Source organism: Euleptes europaea, chromosome 8 (assembly GCF_029931775.1).
Source record: "Euleptes europaea isolate rEulEur1 chromosome 8, rEulEur1.hap1, whole genome shotgun sequence".
Lineage (NCBI taxonomy): Eukaryota > Metazoa > Chordata > Lepidosauria > Squamata > Sphaerodactylidae > Euleptes > Euleptes europaea.
In genome coordinates this window covers 38,565,507-38,584,961 of record NC_079319.1, presented here as the reverse complement: position 1 = coordinate 38,584,961, position 19,455 = coordinate 38,565,507, and the positions used below count along the sequence as shown (strand labels likewise).

Below are 19,455 nucleotides of genomic sequence, written 5' to 3'. Positions count from 1 at the left end.
TTAGCTTTTGTATTATCATATGGGAATATTACTAGTTACTTTGGTAAGATGGGGACTGTATTCAGCATTACATAAAGGACTTTGCACATCTTATTTTAAACTGTTTTATTTAAGAAGATGCATTAGATCTATTATACAAAAATAAAATCCTAATTTTTGTATTGCGAAAATTGTTTGAAATAGCACTTGTGTTTTCTGAGTTAAAACATTAAGCTTTCCCAACCGAGTTCAGTTTTCTTCTCCTATGTAGCTCTCTGGTGTGCTCCAGTTTTTTCCTATTGATAGCATAAAAAGATGTCCTTCCAGTGACTGTTTACAGAGGCATTTAGCTAAGGAGATGAGGTTCATGCAATTCTTTATGTGACTGCTGAGGAATGTTCAAGGCTAAATGGCTGTGAACAAAATATTATAAAACAGTGTTATAACGATAACAATAATTTTAGATATCATGACCAATATTAGCATCTTTTGCCTGTTAGGTTATATTTCTAATAAATTCTATATACAGGTATCTAAGACACAACTGAATCATATTCCACAGGTCATGTGCTTTGCCTCAAATACATTTCATGAGCAGAGGGATTTCTGTCTGCTGAGTCTGATTTTCCCACTACCTTCCTCACACTGCAGCCCAAAATGCCACACAAAATGATGTTCTGGGTGGTGGTGGGGGGTGTCCCAGTCTTTCATGGGCAGCATTTGAGGGCATTTTGGACTGCAGCAGGAGAAGGAAAGAAAGTGGAAATTCTTCAGCCCACAGAAATACCCTCCTGGATCCAAGCCTATATCTATTATTAAGTAACATGTAAACACATTTGTTAAACAATAAAATAAAAATAGTTTGTATTGAATATATTCACCATCATAGTACTAGATTAAAGAGCATTATCACAGTTTTCTACAGCAAACTAAACACCAAATATTTGGAAAGGTTAGCTATTATTATTCAAGACACTGTTCAAGATCAATTTCAGACACTCTTGTTTGGGTGCCCCTCCATCTGAAGCCTACGATAGGTAGAAGCCTACGAATGGACCTTCTCCATCGTGGCACCAAAATTATGGAATTCCCCCCTCCAGGGAGATCATCTGACTGTTCTCTATCATTGTCTTCTGCCAGCAGGTGAAGACTTAACTGTTTCACCTGGCGTTCCCTCATGGACCCTCCTACCAATGGACTTTAGCAGCCAATCAACAGTTAGCTTCTCTTATCTCTCTTTTCTCAGTTTTAAAGTGCCCATGGTCAAACCCTTCTGTGCTTAGTACAGATATCAGCAGTGCACAGATATTAATAGTATACTGAATCAGCAATTGACTCACTGGGTAGCAGAAACATCAAATGCACAGTGAAAGAGGGAAACTGGACTCAAGAAATAGGAGAAAAGACATGGTGACTCCTGATTTGCATATAGTTTTGTATGCACCTTCCAAATAATATATGTGACAGACACAGAAAAAAAAATCTTATTAATAATTTTGGTCCACCACAAGTATTTGTCTAACATGTGTCTAGCTTTCTTTACTTGTGATCCAACACATAGGCTGCATTCAGATATCACAATATTCTTCACTTTGCTGCAAGTTTATTGTTTCTCCTCATCCCCCCCCCCAACAGGGATTCCTGGTGTGCAGCTAACTCTGATTTCCCTTTGTGTACATGAGGAATTTGTTTTGTTAATCCTGGTTTAGGATCCCAGTTTGTGGGTGGGTAAACAAACTCTGATTCACCTGGGCACCTGGTTGTGTACAATGTGGGGAACTAGTTTCAAACCAGGTCTTCAAAGTAGTTGACTTTATTTGCTTTTATTCAAATATGCAGTTTAAAAATTGCCGGGTTTTAATCCTATTAATTAAGGAATAATACTGATTTTTATTATAGGATTTTGTATGTGTTGGAAGAAGATAATATACTTTGGTTGCTTTAAAGTATCGCATAAAGTGCTAAGTATTACTTTTCTATAATCTGGTAGAGAGTATGCCATAGCATAGTGCAGGAATGAACAAGGTGGAAAGTGCCTAAAGAATACAGTCATAGATTATCATACTGTGTAAGATTTCTCAGCTCCTTCAGTGAAGCTTGATGGTCTGATAAATAGCGTGCAACCTGACCCTAGGATATAGATTAATGCCACTAGGGATAGTCATGCTTTTTGATTTTTTTAAACAGAAAAGCAGCATTGGAGGATTCAGTTGGGAGTGGGCGAAATGGACTGTTGTTGCTATTTTTCTACACAACCCCCCCCCCACCTATTGCTTTACCACCCATAGGAGAAAAGACACAGGGTCTCATACCTTTCCTTCACAGGGAGAAAAGACTAATTTTGAATGGACAGCCAGGAAGGAAAGGGTTGAGCATATGTACTATTGGGCACTGAAATTCAGATGAAACATGTTTTTAATGTGCCCTTTATTTTTCATATTAATTTTAGATGTTGACACTATTAATTTGAAAAGGATCTCATTTTTATAAATTATGCAAGTCCAGCTTATCAAAATACAAACCTTCATTAGATGTTTTAAAATGTACTAGAGAGTACAGCTAGAAGTTCGACTCCAAAGATGATGGACAGGGAACATACCTGATTTTTTCAGTAACTTTATTTTCTTCCTGGGCTGCTGACTGAGAGTTTCTTTTGTGAGGAGATCTATGTGACTCAGTCAAAATAGCAAATTTTGGTTTTTCTTTGGACAATGGGAAGTAGTAAATAGGGAAATGGGGATGATCTGGGTCATTACTGTCTGCAGGGTGCAAAGATATAAAATAATTTACTATTCAGAAATATCCCCTGAAGTATTAACCAAAACAATTAAGACAGTTACAGCTGTAAACCGCATAAAAACAAAGCTGAAATATGACAACAAAATAATAGATTAGAATATGTATATGAAAGTAATTTTTTAACGTTACAAATATGCATGTTTTGTGACAAAGAATATCCATGAGAACATTATTTAAGCAAACTCTACAGTAAAATTGGAAGAAACCGAATTTTATGGAGAAAGGTTTTTTTTGCCAATACTGCTTTTCATATAGAAACTCCAGAAACTGACATAAATTAGTAAAATCATTAAAAACTTTATAAAACTATGTTCACACAATAACTTAATTTGTCATAAAATTCCTTACCTATGACTAGTGTTCTTTGGGTCATTAGCCATACAGTTACACATACAGCAACTTGAGCCTGTGCAAAGTATTTATTTATTTTATCTGTGTCATTTATATCCAGCCTTTCTCACCAGTGGGGACACAAAGCGGCTCACATTATTCTCCTCTCCTCCATTTTATCCACACAATGACCCTGGCAGGTAGGTTAGGCTGGGAGTGTGTAACTGGTCTAAGGTCACCCAGCACACTTGCATGGCAAAGTGGGGATTTGAACTTGGGTCTCCTAGATTCTAGCTTGGCACTCTAACCAGTGCACCACACTACTCTTGACTAGAACTTTCTAAAGCTAAGTAAAAGGGTTATTTCTGGAACTGATGCCACCCATCCTGAAAAGAGGCAGTAGCATGCACAGGGGAGGGGCCGTGGCTCAGTGGTAGAGCATCTGCTTGGCATGCAGAATGTCCCAGGTTCAATCCCCGGCATCTCCAATTAAAGGGACTAGGCAAGTAGATGATGTGAAAGACCTCCACCTGAGACCCTGGACAGCCACTGCTGGTCTGAGCAGACAATACTGACTTTGATGGACCAAGGGTCTGATTCAGTATAAGGCAGCTTCATGTGTTCACATGTCTAAAGTGGGCAGAGCCGCACCTTCCCACACAGTTATTTTCAAAACTGACACAGCAAAAGAAAATAGAAGCTTGGCAGGTTGTGTGACCATAGAGATGAGCACTCAAGAACACCAGTCACAGGTAAGCAACCTGTTCTTCTTTGTGGTCTCTCTGTATCACAGATATAGGAGAACAGCATGCCCACAGATCCAGTTAAGGAACTCCCATGTAGTTCCTCACAATCCATTTTGGTTTTCACCAATTTAGGCACTACACCTCTTACCCCTAATTCCAAATAATTTATGAACCAATTGAATAGTACTGGCCCCATTACGAATCCTTGTGGGACCGTACTGCTCACTTCCCTTCAATGCAAGAATGGTCCATTTCTCGGCTTCCTGTTGTTTAATCCATTTTTAATCCATAAGAGAATCTGTCCTCTTATCCCATGGCTGCTAAGCTTCCTCAGAAGTATTTAGTGAGGAACCTTGTCAAAAGCCTTTTGGAAATCTAAATATATAGTATCAACTGGATTTCCTTTATCCACATGCCCGTGAACCTGCTCAACAAGCTCCCAAGGTTGGTGAGGCAGGCCCTTTGCAGAAGCCTTGCTGATTTCCCCTCAGTAGTCTTTGTTCCTCGATATGCTTAATAATTCTATCTTTTATAAAGGTTTCTACTAATTTACATGTAACAGATGTTAGGCTAAGTTGCCTGTAATTACGTTGAAACCCTGTGGACATCTTTTTAAAAACTAATATGACATTTGCTTCCTTCTAGGCCTTTGGCACAGATGGCAATATTAGTGACAAGTTACATATATTGGTTCTCGTAGGTTATCCGGGCTGTGTAACCGTGGTCTTGGTATTTTCTTTCCTGACGTTTCGCCAGCAGCTGTGGCCGGCATCTTCAGAGGAGTAACACTGAAGGACAGTGTCTCTCAGTGTCAAGTGTGTAGGAAGAGTAATATATAGTCAGAAAGGGGTTGGGTTTGAGCTGAATCATTGTCCTGCAAAAAGTAACAAAGGTAATGTGCTAACCATTGTCCTGTAAGTATCAAGATAATGTGCTAATGAGGGTGTGGTATGTTAATATGGAACCACTGAGAGACACTGTCCTTCAGTGTTACTCCTCTGAAGATGCCGGCCACAGCTGCTGGCGAAACGTCAGGAAAGAAAATTCCATGACCATGGTTACACAGCCCGGATAACCTACGAGAACCAATGAACTCTGACCGTGAAAGCCTTCGACAATATTTTACATATATTGGTTACTAGATCAACAATATCACATCTGACTTCCTTTAAGAACTCTAGGGTGTATGCCACCTGGACCTGGAGAATTATTAGTTTTAAGTTTACTTAGTAGTCCTAGAACTTCATCTCTAGTCACCTCAATTTGACTTAATTCTTCAGACACCCTTCCTGAAACAGCATCTCTGGTGTGGGGACGTGTCCCATATTTTTCACAGTGAAAAGAGCTGCAAAGAATTCATTCAGTTTCTCTGCCACTTCCCCAAATTTCTTAAGCCATCCTTTCATTCCTTTGATTCACCACATTACTGAGCATGTTAATGTCAGGGTGGAGAACTGCTCTTCTATTTGGAACAGTAAATCTTGACATGGTGGAAGTTGGAGGAAGGCCCCTTTGGCCACCTATATAGAAAGGCACTTTTTTCAAAGAGACAATCAGTGCTCCCTTGCTGAAGTACATAGCACACTTGGTATTGATTGATGAAGTGAATGTGTTTATTTTTGGTACACCCCAGTGAAAAAAAGGTGGGATGGAGATAGTGAAAGTGGATTGGCCATTACTGAATGGATCTCCCTTCATGCTCAGCTTGTCCATCCAGGTATTGTTCGTCCCCAGCAAGTTTAGTATTGTGATGGATATTCTATATTGAATGCATCTCTCCCACAACTTACAGGCCAGAGTGCCAAAAGTCTTGGAGCCCAAACTCCCTTCTTTATGTAATGCATAGCAGAAATTTGGTTGGTTACTATACACAAAGACATGTATGAAGGGATCAAAGTACCATATGATGCTGAAAACAGTCAAGAGTTCAAAAAAATTTAAGTGCCCTTAGATTCCAGGACTGACTGACAGTGTAGCTGTGGAAATGGGCACCCCATTGCCATGTGGATGCATCTGTGGTAATGGTGAATGTGGGGGATGGCTACATGAAATGCACCGATCTGAAGAGGTTTCATGCATCCAGCCAGTAAAGTAGAATCCATAGTGGAATGTGATGTATTTTTGACATGAAATGTGAGGTCTACATTTGAGGTGGGTGAATGTTGTCATGGAAGCCAGGTGACCAAGGGCACAATGAATCTGAATGGTGGTCTGAGATGGTTGGTCCATGAAGCTGGATAAGAATTCCATAATGAACCAAATTTTGTCTGGGAGCAGAAAAGCAAGAACCTTGAGAGGATCCAATACCACTCCTATAGATTGGACACATCTGATGGGTCACAGATATGACTTTCATGCATTGACATGGAGTTCCAGACTGGCAAGGAAGCGAAAAGTAGTTTGAAGATTCCGTAAGAGGGTAGTAATCTTGTTGTCAGGAGCCAATTGTCTGAGTAACGATGGATTCTGATTCTATGATGATGTAGAGATGTCACCACCACTACCATGGTCTTTGTAAAAGGGGAATCAGCTAAATTTGCTGCCCCCTCTTAAGGGCACTTGCATTTTCTTAATTGCATGGCTGGATCCAGGCCACTGTCAATCCAAAGTTAAATAAAGATTGAAAAACACAGAAAGAAGTTTGTACAAAGTATAGCTCAAAAGTTCCAGAGAAACTTGTTCATAATGTTGCTGCTATTGCAGCCAGAGCAGAACTGAGAGGGAAAACACAGCTCAAGCCACCTGAGTCATGCTTGTAACGGCCTGTCCTCAAGGTGGATGGGATCAGTGCCATAAATAAATCTTTCAATTAAGCTCTAGAAAATTCCTAGTGATATTCTGTGCAGGCTTGAGTTTCTATGTATGTGTTGCACAGAGACCGTAAAGAAGAATACTATTGCTGTCCAACAGCATATAACAGGACTGTACAAACCTTTAAAATACAATGTAAGTTTATTCTAAATTCTTATTGTAAAATTATTTTGAAGATTTGCTAGAGGAAGTTCTGTTCACCCATTATGGAATTGTCTGCAATAAAAATAATTCTATTTTACAATAAAATATTTTAAATATGTCTTTGACAATAATTTCCAAACTGCTATAATCTGTATCTGAATAAGTGAGCTGTGACTCACGAAAGCTGTGACTCACGAAAGCTCATATCCTGCCAGAAATTTTGTTAAGTTTTTAAGGTGCTACTGGACTACTGCTCTTTTCTACTGCTATAATCCAGTCAGTCATGTACTGACTGTTTCCCTCTTCCACAATTGCTCATCTCTTAACATTGACCCTTTAAATGGTCAAAAGGATATTCTTGTTTACCTGAATGTGGTGCATGCTCACTTGTTGTACTTTCCGCTCTGTTTTTCTTTCTGGCATCTCTGGAGGCTTTCCAGTTCATTAGGAATTGTCTTTCCATTTCCTTTATTTCTTTGCCATCAAGGGATTCTGAAGGGATTTTTTTTTGTAACATAGTAAATTAACAAAAGTTTAACTTACTTTGGTTTACCCAATTCTTTCCTGGGTGAGGTTTTAGTATTCTTAGGAACACAGTCCATGGGGAAGCTTTTGCTTCAGTAGATATTGCTTTTTTATCATCAGTGCTGCTACCGCTGAGAGCTCAACTACATCTAAGGATCCCCCCACCACATGTTTATTTTAAATTACTTTTGTATGGCAGGGGAGAGAGAGAGAGAGAAGGAAACTTTAACTCTTTCTTTCCTTGCTATTTTCTTGCTGAAAAAAGCATCCTAAGCTGCTTTTACTCCTACACAGGTATCTGTATTTTTCCCTTGCTAGAAAAGTACAATTAAAAAGCAAAATCCTTAGGCCACTGAAATAAAACTTACAGATGTGATACGTGCCAAGAACCCCACCACCACCACTCAAAAATCCAGCAAACGTTTTCCAAGACAGCTACAATATTTTAGTCATCTTGCCCAACTTAGTAACAATTTGATACCTGTATATTATCCAGCCTAACTTGGTAGAATCTCCTGATTCTAGGAATGCATATATTCTTCAAAATACCATCATTATGCTTTAATCCACCATTCGATTCCTAGTGCACAGGTACATCTCATCTCCTTGCTTCTATGAAGTCTACTCAACAGAGCTTACTCCCAGGATAGTGTTCTTAGGACTGCACTGTTAGTGAACTAATTAACACCATTTAAAATAAAATTGTTCCGAAGGTATAGCTGTTATTTTACCAAGACTTTTTGACTGTAGTATAAGCTTGTCCCGGTATTTTGGTTTGTGGCAAACAGGATTTCCATTCAACTCTATTTTGCTTAGCTTGGTCCACACACTCAGAACAAACTCCATGTCCTGCAAACAGCAGAGAAAATAATACTGCTGCTTATTTAGCATGGTGATATAACTCAGCTTATTCATAATTCTAGCTATTCATTTTAGCCTACCTTCCAAATGATTATTCATTAACATAATTAAGAGATGCAATGTTTCTATCCATGAATTCAAGTAACATTCTGATTGCTATTTTTCTTATTTTTTCATGATTCTTTATTCATGATTTCTTATGCAACCTTTTTGCAAAATTCAGGTATAAAACACAGTTTAAAATCCTGGGCACCAAAAATGGAAGCACGAATACCACTTGCACAGTCCTTCATGTGTTTATGTAAGCTTTTGCATACATTGTGCACAGAACCTTGATATTTAGAAGAGGAATGTGTAGATGTGGCTTGTTTTTCCTCTCAGAAACAGACTGTATCAGTGGCATACATGAAGAAAATAGCCACTCCATATGCAGATGTCAGCTATTCAGGGAAAGAAAGCAAAAAATGGTATTTACCCACCACTGTTTTGTACTTTGGAAAGTTGAAACATGTAGTGTTAACCATAAATGCTTGGATCCCACCTAAAAATTTCACAGATGGAAAGGTTTCCCCCCACTGATTCCCCCCTGCGCCAGACTCTTGATTTCCCCTAATCTGTTCAAGGGGGTCCCCATCACCCAGCAGCTCTATTTCAGGGGGCATTTAGGCTACAGGGGGGGGAGGCAGAGAAGTTGTGCTCTGTAGAAATTTTAGGCAAGATCCAAACCATGGTTTCTAGAAGAGTGGAAAGGTAGTCAAAAAGAATTTGGGCAGCAAGCAGTATAGAGGAGGGGGGAAAGCTTTCCCATTGAGAAGTCTTATGAGAAGAACGAGCAATTTATAGAGTTTGCTTCTGCAGCACTAACCAAAGAGAAATTTGTATCAGAACTTTTATATGTAAGACTTTGCATAGCAGATATAATTCCCTATACTATTTTCCATGAGAGATCAAACTACGTAATTTTGCCTAGGTATCAAGATTTACATATCACAATTTTGTCTCCTTGCTATGTTGTCCTTATTTGCATAATCTGGTATTTTAGTTCCAATACTGAAAAAAGCCCAAGCATGTGTAACTGTATTTGCCTCTCCTGCTCTCCCTTTGTCAAAACTATGATTGCAAGTTTCTTAGCTCCACATATATGGATGAGAAATAATAGTAATAATAACAGCAACAACAACAATAATAATAATAATACACATTGATATAAAACTCCCAGAATGTACCTCAAACCTTAATTTAATGAAAGCAGAACTTGAAAACACCCAATAGTATATGTCTCTAAAAAAAGTCCCAATTATACAGCGAAACTTTGATGAATGTACCCAGAGCATTTTGCAGATTTTTGTTGACCACTATCCAGTTGATAAATGATCCAGAACATGCTCACGCCAGTGTATGTTTATCTAAGAATGTACTAATCCCATGCTGAAATATGATTACCCTTTGGATACGCTCTAGTTGTTCATTGCCTTCCTGTCTCTAATAAAGTGTTTCACTTTCCAGCCTTTCAATAAGCTGTACTAAAGGGACTAGACACTTTTTGGGGCAGTCTTTGTTTGATAAATGATCATGTCATGCTATCACTTAGAGGTCTGCTAGAAAATACTAAAAAGCAAATTATATTCTAGGCGCACTCTGTGTGTGTTTGTGTGTGTGTGAGTGTGTGTGTGAGTGAAAGCCTCAAATGATATCCGTAGTACTGGCTGTAGCCTTCTTCCCAATTAATGATGGCCATTTAAGAACCCATGTTTGACCAATGTGCTCCAATTTTTATCGGCTATGTCTAGCTCAAGTGCCCTAACTACATCTGTAGACAGCAATTTGTCATCATTCTGACAGTCTGCCATTATCTGTTTCAGAAAATCTATATTTTCCCCTCTTGTTCTTGACTGAATTGTGAAGTAAAGGAATTCATCTTTTTGATATCTTGTTGTCGTAATCAATAATGGCCAAAGGTTGAATAAATTAAAGATTTACAACCATCTCCTCATAACACTGAACCAGCACAAGCCCTTTCAAAATAAAGTCGCCTTGTGCTGCAATATATACGTTAGAGTAAATAGCTTTACAGCCTACACTTATAGGCATAACAAAGAGCTTTGCACATGCAGGGGCTTTATTATTTCACCCATTCACAGGTATTATGTTCATTGGGTGAACATAATGTTTCCCCACAGAAGAAAATGAGACACTTTGGGATATCATATCCCAAAGGAGGCTCTGAACCTAAAAAGAACATTAGGCCAAATTCTAGACAACTTGCAGATTTCAAGGTCAACAAATCCCAAGTCTAGCAGGAATATTTGCAACATTTTGGTCAGTTATGCATGGTCGGTTTAGCCTCCTTCATTCCGTTTCAGCCAGGATCAAAGTAACCCGGGTTGGGTCAAACTGTATGCATTGGCTGGAATGATCAGGGATAAAACCCTATGCTAATGGAAGCATGCATACAAGAAATGTGGGAGGAGTGAGCTCCTCTTTCCTGGTTGGTTGAAGGACCCGGCCACACACCCCTCCCCCTGTTCTTTTGACTGGTCCATCGAATTGAGCAGCGTGATTGGTCCATCCACATTGAGCAATGTGATTGGTCTACCAAAGTTTGCAATTTCCCCCCTCCACCGTGTTTTTTTTAAATTTATAATATCTTTTCGATATTTTGATATATCGAGTCAGCGACATTTCTAAGCACACGAAACAGACTGCGGGTGGTAGAATTCAAGTGATTTGTACAAGAGGCGGGCTTGACTTTTCCTGCCCCTGCTTGTGCTGAGGGGACAAACGGGTTTGACTTTTCCCGCCCCTGCTTGTGTCGATGGGAGGAACCCAAGGCCTCCTGGACCTTGGCCTCCCCCCCAAAAGCGATTAAGTCGAGGGTCTCTCTCTCCCTCCAAGAGACCCTGCGAACCCCGGCAGAATGGCTTTGAGAGGCCATCACCGACAAGCAAGGGATGTCAAATGAAAATGGCGCCCAAAAAAGCAGAGCGGGAAAATGCAAAACGGCTCCTGCATCCCAATCCCCCCCGCCGGTTAAAAATTAATAAATAAATTAATAAATAAGTAGACAAGACACCGAGGGAGGAATAAAACAGCACCACATTTTAATTTCGGCGACTGGCAAATCTCTCGACAGTTTGGAATTTTGATATAGCGTTATAGTGAAATAGCGAAAATACAAATTTAAACACACACAAAAAAGGCGGCAAGTTCACGCAAATGACGACAGGATGGGGAGGGGTTTGGAAAAGGGTGGGTCGAAAAAAAAAAAAAAAAGGGTGGGTCGAGTCTCAACCCGAGAACGACGCATGCACGTGCTGTGAATTTGGGATGAGCCGGGATCCAGGATTTGACTCCGGTAAGAAGAGGAATGGGAAAAGCCGGGTTCATTTAAGGTTGAAACAGGGTTGAGCTGAAAAGAAATGAGGTAATGTGCATTTTCAAAAACTTGATCCTGGCTGAAACAGGGAATGAAGGAGGCTAAACCTACCATGCATAAGTGACCTTTGTAAATCTCAAGTTGAAAGAGTTAAAAAAATTATTCTGACAATGGCTTGGACACAATCATGAACAGAGTGAGGTGGCCTAAGGTATCCCACTGCAGCCCTTTCAGTCCCCTCCCCAAAAGCTGCTCCTGAGGGTTGAAGGACCCTGGGAACTGCAAGGGATATGGAGCAAGGAGCTGCAGTAGAAAGGGGAAATCCATGGAAACAATCCTCCCATTCCTGAGTGACTCCATTAAGAACTTCACAAACAGAGCAAGAGTTCATGTGTGATTTCTGTTGATTCTTCCCATTTCAATTCCCCTTCCCCATGTCACATTCTACACTATTCTCAAGGGTCTCCTGACTTTATAATTTTTTCCCTGGTTACAAGACCTTGACTACGCACATGTAACTTTTTTTAAAAATCCCATTTATTTCAGTGGAACCTACTGACTACTCTAAAGGTAGGGTTGCCAGGTCCCTCTTCGCCAACGGCGGGAGATTTTTGGGGCGGAGCCTGAGGAGGGTGGGGTTTGGGGAGGGACTTCAATGTCATAGAGTTCAATTGCCAAAGCGGCCATTTTTCTCCAGGTGATCTGATCTCCATAGGCTGGAGGTCAGTTGAATTAGCAGGAGATCTCCTGCTACTACCTGGCAGTTGGCAACCTTATCTAAAGGACGTGCAAGGCTCTTCAAATGGTGCTTGGCCTCAGGCTTGACTCCTTGCCAGCCTGTGACCAGTGCTATAAAAGCACACAGTGGTAATCACGCTTGGTGGCTTGCACATCATAGAAGAGCAACACTGGTACATTCTAGGGTGCTGGATATGGGTATTTCCCCTCACACAGCAACATTTTAACATGAACAGAAATCTATTTCCATATACATATTGCTTTATTTAAAATATAAAAACTAAAATGTAAAATCATCTTCGGTGTGGTTATTTTCTATCCTATTATTGAAACGTTACAAAACTGTAACAATTTAGATAAGATTACCACAAGGTGAAAAGGGAAGAAACCTTTTGACATTAAAACAACTTTACCATATCAAGCAGCTCCTTTTCTTTTACACTAATAATCAGTCACCATTTCCTTTCTGTTACCTTCACACGGTAAAGTTGGTTGTCCACAGCGATGAGATGGGAGAGGTTATCCAAAACTGCTAATTCACTTAGTTCATCAATGTTATTATTGCTGATATTCAAAACTGATAAAGACTTCTGAAATGAAAAAACAAAATATTTCAAAAGAAAAAAAGGGTTTCTGACAAAGTTTAGAAAACTCAGATTTATCAGCTCATTTTGAAACACTTTGAAACAATTAACAACTTATAAAACTACCTCATAATAAATCAAATATTTTATTGCATTAGCTTAGAATCCAGAGCAAATAATACAATTCTAACACAGTAAACAGCATATTTATATACACACACACACACACTTAAATCAAAGGATTTCCAAAGATTAAAATTCTATATAACATTGTAACATTTAATAATATCAATTTAAAAACCAACCAATAACATACTGCAAATTTAACAAAAAACTCAATGCGGTATGAACTAATTACAAATATTGAATACCTAATATCACAGGTAAAATATCAAATGACCCAGAATGGTGCCATTAATTTAATAATCAACCATATTTAGGGCTCTTCCCCCCTTTTTTTCTTCATAACAAATGAATAAACCTTGCCATTTTAACAGTAACAGATCTGTCTTTATCTGCCAACATTTATACCTGTTTAGCCTGCTCTGGCCCTCTATAAAAATCAAGATAAAATGGACCTGAGGAGTCTGTCATGTTCTTCAAAATATATCAGTTGTGGTAAACTGATCCCATACACAAAATATAGCTGGGAACCCATATTTTAGAAAGTAGTTTTGAAGTGCAGTATAAAAGGAAAGTATTAACTTTCAGAAAGAAAGAGATTCAGGGGAACTGGGTTGGAATAGCTGTTCTAAACTTGATTTATAATGTACAAAATTAGTTCTGTGTCTCAATTAGCAGTACATTTTGTAGGTCAACAAAATATTGTACTGGTTATAGTTATTTGTTTGCTTATGCGCCTAATTCAAAGTGCTGGGTTTTACCTTTGAAGCCCTTCACAGCCTAGGGCTCTCATAGCTAGAGAACTGTATCTCCAAATATACTCTCCTGCAGCAGTTATGCTCTTCAGAAAGCCTTCTTCTTGTGGTTCCCTCTTTTAGTATTGTCTGTATAGTAACAACTAGATCACAGCTTTTCTCAGTGGTAGGTCCAGTTCTCTGGAATGGCCTACCAGAATGGGTGAAGAGGGCACCTTCATTGGCTTGGCTGCATTTAGGTAAGCACGCAAGATAGTTTTATTTCAGAGGGCATTTAGTGGAAGGTAAACCTCTTAGACAGATTTGGATGTGGGTTTTATATAGCTTTAAATCTATGCAGCTATTAATTTGTATTGGTTTCAATTTTTGTATTTACTTATGTGTGGTTGTTTTTATATTGTTAACTTATGCTTTTTTTGCTTGTGCATCTTCCTGCTATACTGTTACCTGTATTGAGTCTAAGGAGAAAAGGTTAAATATAAATGTTGTAAAGAAAGACAGAGAAAGAAAAAACTAATGGCCACAGATGACTAAGTACTAAAGGAAGTAGCTGTTGCATGCAACTCTTGTGTAATACTACTGAAAATAAGAATTGACAAGTCAAGGGTTTACAAAAATAAAAGCAGGATCCAAAGAACTGCTATTACCTGTCCAAGGTTTTGGGCATTTCTTAAGTAACAATCCATACTACCATGGGGAAATGGATTTTGACAGCTCTTTCAAAAGCTGTTTGGCATGTGGGTCTGTTGTTTGAAGCATGTGTGTTTTGGGGAGACAAAAAAACCGCTGGACAAATCCCCTAAGAGGTTCCTAAAGCAATTAATTGAGAAATAGTCTATCTTTTGTACAGCCTCATAAAAAAATCTACAAAAATTACTAGTCTACAAAAGTTTTACTAGTTTGCCTCTCCATACATATGTGTGGTAATTTGTTGTGGCCCCTTACTAGTCTGAATGAGAAAAAGTACCAAATCTCTTATACTTTACAACAGGAGTCCCCAGTATGGTGCCCACGGCCTCCATGGTGACCTCCGACACCTTTCCTGGCACCTACCTAGTGTTTTTAGAAAGTGAGTAGGGCCAGATGGGGCTTTTGCCCAAGTGGGGTTTGGATTGGCCTCTGGAGATTTGATTGGTTGTGCAGATTTCTAAAAATGTTGCATGGGGGCAGCTGCTACCACAGCACAAGGATCTGCACTGTGTTACTGAAGGTAGGCTATGTGTACATGGGAGGGAATATTTTAAAACAGCATGTTCATTTTAAAAGGCATCCTGTTAAACAGAGCTTCTGCCTGGAATGTTGAAAAGTTACTAAAGTTATATCACTCCATGACATTTTGTGGTTGGCTTCCCATTCTGAGGGCCATTTGGTGGCTGTACCCACCACTCTGTATCAGAATTCCAAAGGTACCTGCAGACTCAAAAAGTTTGGGGACCTCTGCTTTACATCTGTCTGCCCTTGCCTGGTCACCTGAAGAAAAAATCTTACTACAGGCGACAACGCAAGCGGCTACTTACAAGCTTGCTTTTGTTCATTCATATTTCTCCTGACACACTTTGGAGGAGGGAAGTCCACAGAAAAATTGACAAATGTGTAAATAGGAGAGAGAAAAGGAGAATCAAATGATAGTGCAAGTGAGATGAAGTTAAGGTGATTTGGGACAGAATTCACTGAATTTCTGGGACTTAAGGGGGAGCTGTGGCTTAATGACAGGGCATTCAGACAGTCCTCGGTTCAATTCCTCGCATCTCCAGTAGGTGATATAAAATACCTCTACCTAAAACTCTGGAGAGCCACTGCCAGTCCAGGTAGACCATACTAACCTTGATGGACCAATGGTCTGATACAGTATAAGGCAGCTTCATGTGACTTCCACTTAAGTATAGATTGATTTTTTAAATTTATGTTTCTTTTCAGTCCCAAAGGGCATTTAAGGTACTTTACAATTCATAAAAACAACTGTAAAAAATCTACCTGCTCAAATGAGTGCAAAGTAGGAAAAAAACCTATATTTAGCAAGCTATTCATTTCCTTTTGCGTCATCTATTTCTTCTGAATACATTAAGTAAAACTGGGCTTTGATTTCAAATTAAGCATACTTACTTAGAAGTATAACTTAGTGAGATTAATGCCATTTACCTCCAAGTAAACATGCTGGTATCACGTTTGTCTACCGTTTTATGACTATTATGGTTGAAATACTACTTTCTTGGGAGTAAGCCCCATTGAATACAGTGGGACTTACATCGAAAGATTTCTTAGGATTTCTCACTATATTACCTGATGGGAAATAAATGTAAAATAAAAAGTCACCAGAAGTTACTGTAAAACAAAATTAAAATTTTCCAGAAAGCTATGATCAGTCACTCTACATTAAAAAAAAGTTTTTAATGTTAAGGAAGAAATATCAGCCCTATGTAGTTTGTAAGTCCTGTGGGAGTAGAGCTCTGACAAATGAAAGTAAAGAATCAGCGAACCTGCACAATAGCTCCCACTGCAATTTTTTAACAATCAACGTCCATCACCACATGTCATCTAAACTCTATGTTCTTACTGCTAGTGAACGAAGACTTCTTGGGTCAAACAAGAGCTTTTCTCCTAGGGGAAGCTGCTGGCTTTCAACATGTAACTCTCTCAGTTCTTCTAAATTTTCTAAGCCTTCCACTACAGTGATGTAATTGCCACCCAGATACCTTAAGAGAATAGAAAAGTCACTTCATTTTTATGATTTGTTTAAAAATGCACTCATACATTTCTGAAAGCAAAAACAGCTCCTTTTATGATCTTACTGTATAATATCAAATAAACAAACGGTTGTTTTAGTGATAGATGGTTTTAATTAATATTTATCGTGCCTGTTGACTGGTTTTAATGTTGTTACATGCCTTGAGCCTGGCTTCGGCTGGGGAGGGCGGGATAGAAATTGAAAATAACAACAACAACAACAACAATTATCACCTCAACCTTCAGTGGAAGTAGGTTCCATTGAAATTAACAGAGTTTACAGTATGAAGGGCCAGTCTATGTGTGATGCTGGGGATCCATAGCAGGACCTTGCACATATAATTTAGCCACACACACACATGCACACACACACAAAACCAGACATGAGGGCCTTGATGTGGAAGGGGGAGTTTCCCCCTCTGTGCTGTTTCTGCCCCCATCACAAAGGCCCCATCCAACCCCAGGCTACTTTTAGCGCTAGTAGAGAACTGCGCTGTGCCTGCCTTTTTCCAGATAACAGTTAAAAGTCTCACCTCCTCACACTGCATCTGCCATCTATGTCTAGACCCTCTGCAGACAGCTTTTTGAAGCTAAATAACACATCACCAGAATTGACTGGTTGTGTGCAGTTTGATCCAAAGCAAATGTGTAGAATTGAGAAGGGGCAGCCAAACAGATAATCTTTTAAGGGACATCATAGACTAGGTCTGGGTAGTCTATATAATTAATTAACCTATGCATAAAACCTAATACTAAAATGTGGAGAAACATACACATTCCAACTACTATTAACTGCCAAATTTGGACACAGTGTAGCCAGCATTAAGTAGACCCACTGACCTCAATGGAAAAGTGTCAAACACATATCTAACTAGTCCAACTAGTCCATCAAAATCAATAGGACTTACATGTGTTAAACTTTAACATGCTTTCCCCCTTGGGTTTACAGAACATGAAAAAATTACTATACAACTAGTGCAAAAACTTTTCATATTTGAAACATACTCAGCACAGTTAATTTATTCTTGTATTTCTTAGGCCAATGTGTAGATAAAACTGAGAACAATAATGATTTTTCACTTACAGTTTTTCAAGTTTTACTAATGATGTTAGATTTTCGATTCGTGTAATGCAATTGTTTTGCAGGTACAGGTGTCTTAGGTTTGTAGCAAAGTCCAAATTATGTATCTGTCGTACTTGGTTATCATACAAATAAAGGACAGTAAGGTTTTTACACAAAGACAGGTCATCCTAAGAAAAAGAAGGAAAGTGTTACGCTATAAAGTTCACTCTTGAGTAACTGCTTGTGCTTTCTAATTTTTCAGGTTGTGGATTCCCCCCCCCCTCCACTGTTGCATGGCCTGTTATACTTTCGCAAACAGGAGGCGATCCTAAAACCAACTACTTGCAGCTTGTCATCCTTGGCAAACATATTCAAACAGCAGTCAGCGCATGAATATTATCTTTATTTACCATGGCTGGGATCCAAAGAAACATGCAACTGGTTCTACATGCCCAGGGGGACTTTTGAGTTTGTATTTCTTGAGTAGCAGCCGCCATGTCATGCAGCAAACTCTCTGAAACTGCGGAAACGTTCCCAAGCCCTTTGGACTATGGCATGATGGTCTGTTGTTCGGAGAAAAACAGCCAAAAATCTCTAGGGCATGATGATATTTTTCAGCTCACAGGTATATTAGAATTGCAGATTATCCCAGAATACAGGGTTGTGACCAAGTATATATATCTTTTTTAAATTTCAAGCACATTTCTGAAAAACATCTGTTCGTTACCATTATGCACAAATATATTGAAAACCATGTATTTGTTTCCCAAATTCTAATCTCATTGAAAACAATTTATTCTAATCTAACTCAAAGCCAATAATTTGAAAACAAGACGTGCATTAATTGACCTAAATGTCTGATTTCTCAAGGAAAAGTGCTCAATAAACTATTTTCAAGCTAATCATTGTAATGGCATGAAATATATCACAGTTCCAAGATCCTTCCCATACTTCTTTTGCTAACAATTAACATAGAAATAAAATTAAGCACTGGTTAACTGTTGAATTAAAAATACAGAAGTTGTAGTTACAAATAATAAGAGTATTCTTACAAGGATATCTATATTTTTATTAGATAGCTTGAGATGAGTTATTTTCCTCAGGTGCTGGGCCAAGGACTCATCTCTGCGATTCTTTTGACTGAGGCTTTTAGCTATGAGATCCAATGTTAAGCGAACCATTGTTTTGCAAAAAGTCCAGTTCTCAACTCAGAGTTTGATACCAAGTGTCCTTCATTCAGAGCCTTAAAATAAAAAGAAAGTATTATTACCACATACTTTCCCTGCAACATTCTAGTTTCTACAAAATATTCTAACTGGAATAGGATTTCCCTCATATATATGCTAACCATTTTCCTAATTAATTAAGAATACAGGGGACAATATTTGTCATCCCAGTTTTGCTTATACATTATTACACTAATAACCCAATCCTTACTAGTTTTATCTAGAAATATGACTGTCACCTATGTAAAAAAATCTTAGCAGATCAATCTTATTATGTTTTACAGAGTAAATCAGCATACCTATTAATATGACTAAAACTTAAGAAAAAGATATTACCTTACAGATGCACGCACCCTGTAGCACCCACCATTTAAAAGTAGGTCTACTCAGAATCCTACTCAGGTCTATTCAATGGGACATTCCCAGGAATGTAAATTTTGCAGTTCTACCGGGAAATAAATCCCATTCAGTGGGACTTACGTTTGGCTCAATATAGTTGGAACAGAGATGCCAATTACATGTCAGTGACAATACTGCAAAACTAGGGCACATCACCCTTGTTAACATGTTGCTGTGAACACATGTACAGCCTGTTTGTCAAGAAAGAACCATGCATGGTCATTTTACAAATGAAACCAGGGACCAGCACCTGGATCAACGTGGGGTTTCAG

The 19,455-nt window shown here is 38.8% G+C and overlaps 1 protein-coding gene across 1 annotated transcript; it reads right to left on the bottom strand.

Annotated features, from left to right (window-relative positions):
• Window positions 1-296: 296 nt before the first annotated feature.
• PPP1R42 (protein phosphatase 1 regulatory subunit 42) lies at window positions 297-18,772 on the bottom strand. Its single transcript, XM_056854737.1, has 8 exons — window positions 18,611-18,772; window positions 17,580-17,746; window positions 16,326-16,464; window positions 12,783-12,899; window positions 8,066-8,183; window positions 7,176-7,301; window positions 2,579-2,738; window positions 297-392 (listed from the first exon to the last, which is right to left on the bottom strand). Exons 1-8 carry the CDS (start codon window positions 18,737-18,739, stop codon window positions 326-328), a joined length of 1,023 nt encoding a protein of 340 aa, XP_056710715.1. The 5' UTR covers window positions 18,740-18,772; the 3' UTR covers window positions 297-325.
• Window positions 18,773-19,455: the final 683 nt, after the last annotated feature.